Here is a 9826-nt window from a genome sequence, read left to right on the forward strand (position 1 = left end):
ACAGTTTCTTACCCCAAAGGGCAGGACAGACAGTGGCTGGGTATCCAGGTACTTTTGAGAACTCAACAATTCAGTAAAATAGCAAGAGCTTTCAAAGATTTGCTGTCATGGGATAACCAGATATTGTGCCCACATATTTGCAAATACTTTGAATTCCAGTTTTTCCCCCCAAATGATGAATTTATATTTTTAAAAATCAATGGAAGTAAAAATCAGTGGAGTACAATCTTTAGGTCTCAAGACTTCCTTTAAGAATCATAAATGGGTTAGAGGTGTGGCTCAAGTGGTAGCATGTCTGCCTGAGTTCAAACCCCAGTACTGCCAAAATAGAAAACAGATGCATGGGTGGACCTTGAGTTGGAAGGCTTTCTATATTTAAGAAGCACAGCAGGTGTAGCAGTGGGCAACTTACCACCCTCGGAGCACACTTCTAGCTCTAATAGCAGGTGGCTTTGTGTAAACCCCATAGACATCTGGCACACTGTTCTGTGTAAGAGATTCCCTTGCTCCTGGGTGCACAGAAGCCACCACCAGTGGTGAAGTTGATGGATCATCCTGGGCTCTTGCACACCATCTATCAGAATTCCCAGCAAGACTGAGCCCCTGGGGAACCTGTTCATGCTATTGCATAATTCAGTCTAACTTCTTCCTTTCTATCCTATTCCCTCACTTTCCTCAATGTTATTATTTTTCTCCACTTACTCTCTGGAAATCACTTTCCAAAGTGTATGTTCACGGTAGGAATGGTGCTACCTCCGAGGATGCCAAGTTGATTCTTGGAAGATGGGGTCAAGTAGAACAGAACATGCCTGACTCTGTAAGTATCAAGCCCGGGAACATGTACAGTTCATATAGACAGACAGGGTGAACTATCGGGATGAAAAGTTAACGTGTAGGGAAGCTGAGAGCAGACACAATGGAGCAACACGGTGTTGAATGAGCCACCTGCACAGAGCTTTGACTCCGGTGAGGTTCTGGGGAACACAAGCCAGGCACAGGTCAGCACTCAGCCACTCCTAAGTCCTATCACCACCGTCTCCCTGGATCCTGGCAGCAAGTTGGGGATAGGAGATTTGGTGTCCACTGCTCAGATAATGAAACTGAGGCTATTGAACACAAAAAACAACTTACTGAAGAAAAGAATCAACCGACTTTCCTAATGGCTGAACTAGCATTCTCTAGGCTCTCAGCCACACCCAAGGAGAACCATCTATCACCCTCAACAAACCCACCTACAAATATTATGGATGACGGATAAGGAAGGAACAGAGGGTGGTCATGCTCCAGAGGTGACTTTAGGTCAACCCAAGTTATCGTAACATGAACCTTCTGAATGTCTCACCTCAGGGCACTCAGAGACTAATTTAGAGGACTGGACTGGGAGCGAAAAGAGAAAAGATCCCAGGTCTAGAATTCCAGCAGGAAGAAAAATCTTTCTTGGCAAAAGGCCACCCATCAAGAATCCTTGTACTGACACCCAATCAGTGGGCCTGCAGCTACCTCATTCCTTCATTTACAAAAGACCTGTAAGAATCAAGAAGACAGTGTGGGCTCAAGTGGTATCATCTGCCTCTTAAAGGACTATGTGAGGGTGAATTGCCTTTCTGAAAAAAATGGAGTAACAATTGTAAATCCAGAGGTAAGAGCCTTGGGGAACACTGGGACACACAGGGGTTAATGGACAAGCAGCGGAGATAGCTTTGTTGGAAGACTGACTCCTAAGTCCTTCCCTGTCAACAGTGTGTCAGCTTAACTACTCTGAGCCTCAGTTTCCTCTTCTATGCAGTCCCTTCCAAGTGTTTCTCTCCTGCCAGACCCCAAACTCCACATACTCGTTTAAGTAGGTATCCGCTGGTTAGTTCAGATACTTGCTGAGTGTTAAGATCTATCCGTTTCATTTTTCTAGACCAACATCACAGAAAGAAAAGCATCCATAGCTGATAGGAGTTGAATGGAGCAAAACAGAACTAGCAAAGCAGGAAGGAGCAAGGGAGAAAGTGATGCATGGTTTGGTAGCACTGAGTGGGCCAGAGGGCCAGGCTATATGTTGTGTTCTTCTAGTAGAGTATTTCCAAGTGTTATTGGTTAAGATCTCACCTCGGACACTCGAGAGGATATCCTGATGATCCCAGCTCTGCCATACAGTAGCCTCAGCTTTGTTTGTGAGAAGCTCTGTTCACCCTCCCAGACACTGCTGGCCACTTGATGGGATCCCATCTCTTTTCCTTACCTGTGGAGTGACAGTCCCAGCACAGGACGTCCCTGCTGCCTAGAGATCTGATACACTGGGGCTGTGCATGCCAACCGTAGCTGCTCCCTCATTCTATTTGAGTGACTTGAAAACTGCAAAGTCGAGAGCAAGGAGATAGGCAGGGAAATCAGAAAATGCAGACAAAAGCAAAATGATATTATTACAACACAGGGTCTCATGACATGTACAAAAAGGTGGTCGATTAAGATGGGAACAGCTGGGCACCAGTGGCTCACGCCTGTAATCCTAGCTACACAGGAGGCTGAGATCTGAGGATCACGGTTCAAAGCCAGCCAGGGCAGGAAAGTCCATGAGACTCTTATCTTCAATAAACCACCAGAAAACTGGAAGTGGTGCTGTAATTCAAGTGGTAGAGCACTTGCCTTGAGCTGAAGAGCTGAGAGACAGCATCCAGGCCCAGAGTTCAAGTCCCACACCGACACACACACACACACACACACACACACACACACACACACACACACACACACACACACACACAAAAGATGGGAGGCAAGCTGGGTACTGGGTACTAGTGGCTCATATCAATAATCTTAGCTACTCAGGAGGCTGATAGCTGAGAACCACGGTTCAAAGCCAGCCAGATCAGGAAAGTCCATTAGACTCTTCTCGTCAAACCAGCAAGAAGCTAGAAGTGGAGCTGTGGCTCAAGCAGTAGAGTGCCAGCCTTGAGTAGAAAGACCAGACAAGGGCGTGATACCCTAAGTTCAAGGCTCCGTACTGTCAATAAAAAGGTAAATTAAACTATTAAATTAAAAAGATTGGAAGTAAAGGAGAGAAATTACTTACTGAGGGCCTATAAGCACAAATCTGGGTGCTTGTATCCACCTTGTATGACTTGTAAAACTCCCAGCCAGTCCCTCCAGCTGCCAAGACAGCGTCTGGATCCTTGGGTTTCTCCACCCAATCTTGCCTGCCACCTGTCCCTGGAGCCAGCCCACCTTAGGAAGCAATCAGTGGGTATTTTTCAAGATCATTTCCCCTCAGTTTGTCAAGAGGCAAATGAGTGATCCTATCCAGCTGGCTGCTAAAAGACTGGCCAGGGCAACAGGATGTCTGCATAGTGCCAAGCCAGCAACAGTGCCAAGATGAATCCAGCACCTCCCTGTGAACAGGCTAAGCAGGGGGAGTTCTCTGATTCCCTCAGGACAGCCACTGTACCAGGTGGGTAGCAGGGGGACTGTAAAGGGACCCTGATTCAGAATGCCTGAGGATCTGGGTTGATTGCATTCCTATCCACTATTTATGCCTAATGTTCATGCAAAGGGCAGTATTTTATCACCCCCAAGTTCCAGGTCATCACAACTTAGCTCTACAAAGTCACAGCAACCCAAGGCCAGATGTGAACTGCAAGTTCAGCACACCTTCTGTAACAGCAGAGCACCTTGCAGCCAGAGGATGAAAATGTGGAGCTGTATCAACCTCTCCAGAGGTAAAGCAAGCACTCCTACCTTTTCTGACTCCCACAATCCAAGATTCCCTAGGACTCTGGCTCCTAATTAAAATCCTGCAATGCTGACTCGGCCTGCTTACTGCTGCCGGTGTTGCGATCGTGGTAGGAGCTCTTACAGCAAAGTCTTGATTAACCAGAATCCTGAGAGAATTCGTTTATGCCTCCACACTGCAAATGCTTACTTAGTACCTACCATGGGCTCTGGAGTCTCCCAGGGATTGAGAATGCTAAAATTGAACTACACCCCCCCCCAAACTGCGCAGGGCTCAATGGTGCACACACGCAAACACATTGATCCACAAAGCAATGTGTAAACTTGTAAAACTGGGGGTGGGGGGGAAGGGGTGTCTCACTGACGAGAGGAAATTCCAGTCCAGCCTTGGGGAGGTGAGGAAAGGCTTCCTGGAGGTAATGACACCCGAGTTAGGCCAAGGTGAAGGTACAAGGATGGACTTTTAAGGCCAGGAGCAGGGTGGAGGTTTGATTGATTTCCACGTTTCCTGTATTCTATCTTTAGGGAAGAGAAGAAAAAAAAAGTCTCATCTCTGGGTCTGGTTCATGTTAAAAGAAAGAAAAAAAAGCATGCTCTAGTCTGTGCACAATGGTCAGCTGAAGCACAGGCCCCCTCCTGCCATTAGCCACAGCCCAGAACAGGTTCATACAAGCTTCAAAGTCTGAATTTCAATGTCTTGAAAACTCCTGAATCACCCATGAAGGTTCAGCTATGTCTCACTGCCCGGGCTCCCTCCTGAGCCGCAGGAAGGAAGGATATGGGTTGCACTCACTTACCAAGCATATCTGAGCACTAGCGGTTCAAACACAGCTCGCAAGATTTGTTGTACATCCTGAGTTAATCAGAATCTACAGTCCCATCCTCCCACCCACATTTTCCTAACACTGCTGTTCCCTGTGTTCCACCAGACCCTTCTGTGATCCCCCAAATTCCCATTTCCCATCACTTGACAAGGATGTGCTAGAAAGGTAGAGGCATGACCACAGGGTCTTTCCCCAAGGGGAAAGGAGTGCTTAGCAATGCCCAGCCCAGTATCCGGTCTCTCACGTCTTGCCTGAGAGTCCGACTAGGGATGGGGACTCAACAACAAAGCTCAACCATTCCATTAAATGTGGGATCTAGGACTAGACATGGTGGTGCATTCCTGTAATCCCAGCTACCCAGGAGGCAGAGGTAGGTGCATCATAGTCTCAGGCCAGGTAAAAAATGGGTGATCCCATTTTTAAATAACCAAAGTAAAAAAAGGGTGAAGAGTACGGTTCAAGTGTAGAGCAACTTCCTATCAAGAGCAAGGTCCTGAATTCAAATCTCAGTACAGAAAAACAGGAAGAGAGGAGAGTTCCAAAGCATTAAGTATATGATCTTTGATGTTTTCTACCTTCATAAAATGAAAATGGTCAATTTCATGAAAGAGAATCAAGCATGAGGGTTAAGTAAAATTTACATACATGCTTGTGCCTGACTGGGTGGCTAGCCCTTCCTTTCCACAAGCTTAAACACTCCTGGAAACTGAGCTACAGGTTTCTGCCTTCTCAGACTGCTTCCAAGTGAAGAAATGATTAAACAGAAGGATGACACTGAGACTCTGCCAACCCTAGGCCCTGGCTGCCCCATCTGCAAACAAGACACAGCGTGGCTGCAAATGCTGGCTAGGAAAAGCAGGAGGAACCCCACAGCTGCAGTGGAACCCCAGGTTTGAAAGGCAGCAAGTAAACACTGGACAACAACTCTGTGCAAAAAGAATGCCAGTGTGTGTATCTGAGTTCATCCAGATCATCGGATGTGCCAGTTCTCCCTGACCCCGCATTCCACCATTCACTTGGTTTCTGTTTCATTAAACGCAATGCTGGAGACAGAGATAATATTTTAAGTCCTGCTTTGCCTTCAAAATAGAGCAAATGAGAGTAACCATTGCTAAGACATCTCCCAACACCGGCAAAGACACATACACACAGACGCCAAACGCTTGACGCCCCAAATCCACATTGAGGACAGGATGCCCCCGGTATGCCCCCCTCTTGCTGGCCCCTTAGTTTCCAGGGAGGCACCCTCTCCAAGCTTTGGTCATCCCTGAAGAAACCTGTTGCAATATGTATGTAAGGTTTTGTGTGGACGCCCCCACCTGGTGGTCAAATCAGGAAAAGCACTTCTAACCAGGAAGGCTGGGAGATGATAGTTGGACCAAGTCCTAGGTCTAGGGAGCCCTTCCCACCTTATCAGTCAATGGGTCAAAGGGAGAAGGAAAATCCACTGCTAGGCCTAATTAGGGAAGGATGGCTTCAAGGTCACGGCCAACTTCCTACCCAAACCCTGGCAGCCCTTCAGCTTCCTCAAAACCAGCCATCACATTGGTTTAACCAAGGCTAGACAGCTGGCAGCGCCCTCCAGCCCTGGCATGTGCCCCCACGAGCCAGGATTCTAGTTTGGGGTAAGGAACCTGGCCAGCATCCTCTTCCTCTCCCGAAAGGCGGGAGGATATTTTCATCCCAACTCTCCGGTGCTGGAGGAGTTCCGTGTTCCAGCTGGCCACGTTGACCTGCAGACTAGGGGAGGCCTGGGGCAGCAAACCTCCAGGCTGACCTCTCATCTCTAAGGGGATGGGGCGGTAGTGTGTGTGTGTGTGTGTGTGTGTGTGTGTGTGTGTGGAGGGGGGGAAGATCAGAACCTACATCACGGGGATGCTTCAGACAAAATAATCCCCAACCCTCCCTGCCTCCTGGCAGTGTTAAGCCCCAACCTCAGCCCCAGGCTTGGAAACCCCGCCCCATGGCCAAATCAGTTGCCCTAAATGCCCCAGAGTCGCGCATTTGGGCCGGTCCAAACCCTCCTCCTGCCCCCTTCCCCCCACACTGCCCGCATCCCAGCAACACCAGGTTCTTCCTGGCAACGAGAAGGAGGGGTACACTTCGTGTAACACACACACACACACACACACACACACGCAGCAGGGCGGTGAGCAGTGCGCCACTCCCCTCCCCAACTCCAGGGCTTGTATATCATCCAAACTCAGTGCTGATCCCCAGAGAAATGATCCCCCCACATACACACACACACACAGCGGTGGATCAGGACTCTAAGTAGATCCTGTCTCGTCCGGCTCAACCCCCTACATTAATTAGAAACAAAAATGACACTTTTTTTTTCCTAAGCTTGCATATCAACACCCCGGAAGGTGCTATTGAACGTGCACCCGCGCGCACCCACGCCAGTCCGCTCTCCGAATTCGCTGGGGAGCCGCGCGTGGCTCTCCCCAGCCTCGGTTTCCAAGATCTTGGGAACGACTTGCACACGCACAGACACACACGACAGAGGAACACGCGCTGAGCCGCCGCCGCCCCCCCCAAACAAAACCACCCAGACTTCCTGGGAAGCGGGGAGCCCTCGGCCCGGGGGCGCCCCGAGCGGCGGGGTACTCACACCAGCGCGTGGTAGAGCAGCGCCCAGCCCCGCGGCCTCTCCAGGGCGTCGTAGATCAAAGTTTGGATGCGCCGGTACTTGGCGTTGTTCCTCTTGACCGGGCGGCTCAGGGGGGTCTTGGCCAGGAGGCCGATGCCCTGCGGGGTCCTCTGCAGCCCCTCTTCGCGGCCACCGCCCTCCAGCAGCAGGGTCCCGTCTTTGTCAGCTCCGGCCCCCAGCGCCAAGGTGACTTGCTCCACGTCGCCCGGCGCCAACCCCACTTTGCGCTCCTCGTCGCCCGCGGCCGCCGAGTCCCCTCCGGCAGGGTTAGCGGCCCCGCCGCCTCCGCCGCCCCCGCCGCCGCCGCCGCCGGCCCCCGCCGCCCTGCGCGCCTTGAGCCCCATCTGCCTCGCCCCCACCGGCCGCTTCGCCTTCTCCGCGGCTGCCCGGGGAAGAACCGGCGCTCGGGCTGCGTGGATGAGGCAGTGGCGGCGGCTGCAAGCCCGGGAACTCCAATGCCATGATCCGCGCGCCCCTCCCCACCCACCCCACCCCACCCCCCCAAAAGCAGGCAAAGGCGGACCTCCCGGGGGCCAGGGGGAGGCCGGGGGAGGGGGGGTCAGAGGTCACATCCCGAGCCGATCCGCCGCGCGGGACCCCGAGGGGGCGCGGGCAGAGGACTGCGGGGAGCCCGGCGAGGGCGCGCGAGCCTGGCGCGGCGAAGCTAGGGCGCGCGGCGGCGGGAGCCTGGCACTGGGGCTCCGGGGCGGCGGCGGCGGCGGCGGCACCCGGCCCGGCGAGCCCGAGACAGCATCGCAGTTTATTTACCAGCCCGGTGCCAGCCGCCCTCCCACCCGCTCTCCCGCCCGACACACGCGCCGCCGCCGCCGCCCCCTCCCTCCTCCGCGCTCCCGCCCGCGCCAGCCCGGGTCGCGCAGCGGCAGCGGCAGCAGCGCAGCAGCGGCGGCAGTGAGCGGGCTGAGCGCGCGCCGCCAATCTCCCTCCCTCCCTCCCTCGTCGGGGTGGAGCCCCATTGTCCCGCCCCGTCCTGGCCGGAGGCCCCTGCCGCGCCCCGCCGCCCCCCTCTGCGCCCCCAGCCCTGCGCGCCCCCCCCCCGGGGAGGGGGCGGAGCAGGTAGCCCCAAAACCCTGCCCCGCCGTGGGCAGCACCTGTGCGCTTGGACCCTGGCACTTGACTCCCCAAGCTTCCGTGGACATTGGGGCTTCCCCAGAGCAGGGTGTGGAGGGGAGAGGTAAAAGGCGGGGGGGGGGGGGGGGGGTGGCGCACAGGGACTTAAGGTCTGTATTGGTCCTGTGGTTGTAGTTTGGGAGTGACTCCCCACCCCCTCCCTCTGCTTCTGTGGCCAAGTGCACTGTGAGCCCAACTGCAGGGCAGCTTCTCAGTTGGGGAGCCGGCTGCAGACCCCAGTGGGGCCCCAGTTGCTTGCATAGCTCCTGACAGTGTGCTGCAGAGGAGGCATTCTGTTCTCTCTGGCTGGATTCTGCACCTTCTAGGAAACCCCAAACCCACCCACACGAGTGAGCTTGTCTGGCTACAGTGCACCGCTCTCCAGGGTGCAGGTATCCGCACTTAGAATGAGGTCTAGTGAGAGGTGAAAGCCTTCAGAAGAATAAAAGCAAGAATAATTCCCAATGCAGAACGGAAGCAGGAGTCTGGGCTTCCAGGATGAGTGGACAGAGCTGCCTTGGATGGGCTGGGCCTAGAAGGCCCCATGGAAGTGAAACCCAGGTGGCAAGCCCAGGCAATGATGTTCAGAGCCAGGGCCAGGAGAAGCCTGGCTTGAGCTTATGGAGAGCCAAGGAAGCCAGAGCCATCCTCAGACAGCAGCCTGGCTTGGTCAGCTCGTAGCAGAGGGCAGAATCCTTGTTTAATCCATCAAGGCCAAGGGTAGAGAAGTCCTGCGTTCCTGTTGCCCTAGTGAACCTGTGTCTCCTTTACTTCCTGCTCACTCCTCTCCCAATCGTTGGCTGAGATGGAGCGGAGGGGCCGCCAGCAGTGCCAAGGATCCAACCTAGTGTGCAAGAGGAGGGCTCAGAGGGCTGCTGGAGTAAGCCCAGGGGAACAAAAGAGAAGGGCTGGGGAGGAGAGAGGAAAGCACAGAGTGAGGGGCCACCTGCGTGGAGACTTCAGAAGTCTCTGGATCAAGGAGGAAGGAGTTTTCCAGGAGGAAGTAGATCATTAAATCATTTTTAAAAGTGTGTTATTGCAACAGTGATAAATCGCTTGTTGCAAGAGAATAGTATGGCCAGAAGCTGACTCCAGGGTGAGAACTTAATATAAAACAGGAAGAGCAGGCGGCCACACTCAGTAAGGAAGGCTGCTGGGGGGAGGAGGGGTGCGCTTGTGAGGGTATGTGGAACAGCCCAGGGAAGAAGATGCTCCCTGCCCTTGTTCGAAAGTGGATTAAGGGTCCACAGGATGGTGAAGAGTAATAACCACAGACAGCACAAATTCTGGAAAGGAGAAAATGCCCAAGGAAAAGGTCTGGGCTGGACTAGGAAAGCTCCAAGTCTTGGGAGCTGAGCATAGCAGAGCTACTCCAGCCTGCCTCTTAGCTCTGCCGCCCTCACACCTCAAATACATTGCAAAGGTTTGGATAGGGGCTGCATCCCCTCTGGTCCTCACTGTGAGGTTATGAGAGTTGGAGGATTGGATCGACCCATGGTATTTA

At 53.2% G+C, this 9826-nt stretch overlaps 1 protein-coding gene across 1 annotated transcript in view; it reads right to left on the bottom strand.

The window, feature by feature from the left end:
* Kcnq3 (potassium voltage-gated channel subfamily Q member 3) overlaps nt 1–7538 on the bottom strand; it is a 245443-nt gene extending 237905 nt beyond the window's left edge. The window contains exon 1 of the mRNA XM_042699958.1: nt 7156–7538. Within this exon, the coding sequence (XP_042555892.1) occupies nt 7156–7538 (383 nt within the window). The remainder of the gene's footprint in view (nt 1–7155) is intronic.
* Between the last annotated feature and the right edge of the window lie 2288 nt (nt 7539–9826).

Source organism: Dipodomys spectabilis, unplaced genomic scaffold (genome assembly GCF_019054845.1).
Source record: "Dipodomys spectabilis isolate Male_0828 unplaced genomic scaffold, ASM1905484v1 ptg000264l, whole genome shotgun sequence".
Taxonomy (NCBI): Eukaryota; Metazoa; Chordata; class Mammalia; order Rodentia; family Heteromyidae; genus Dipodomys; species Dipodomys spectabilis.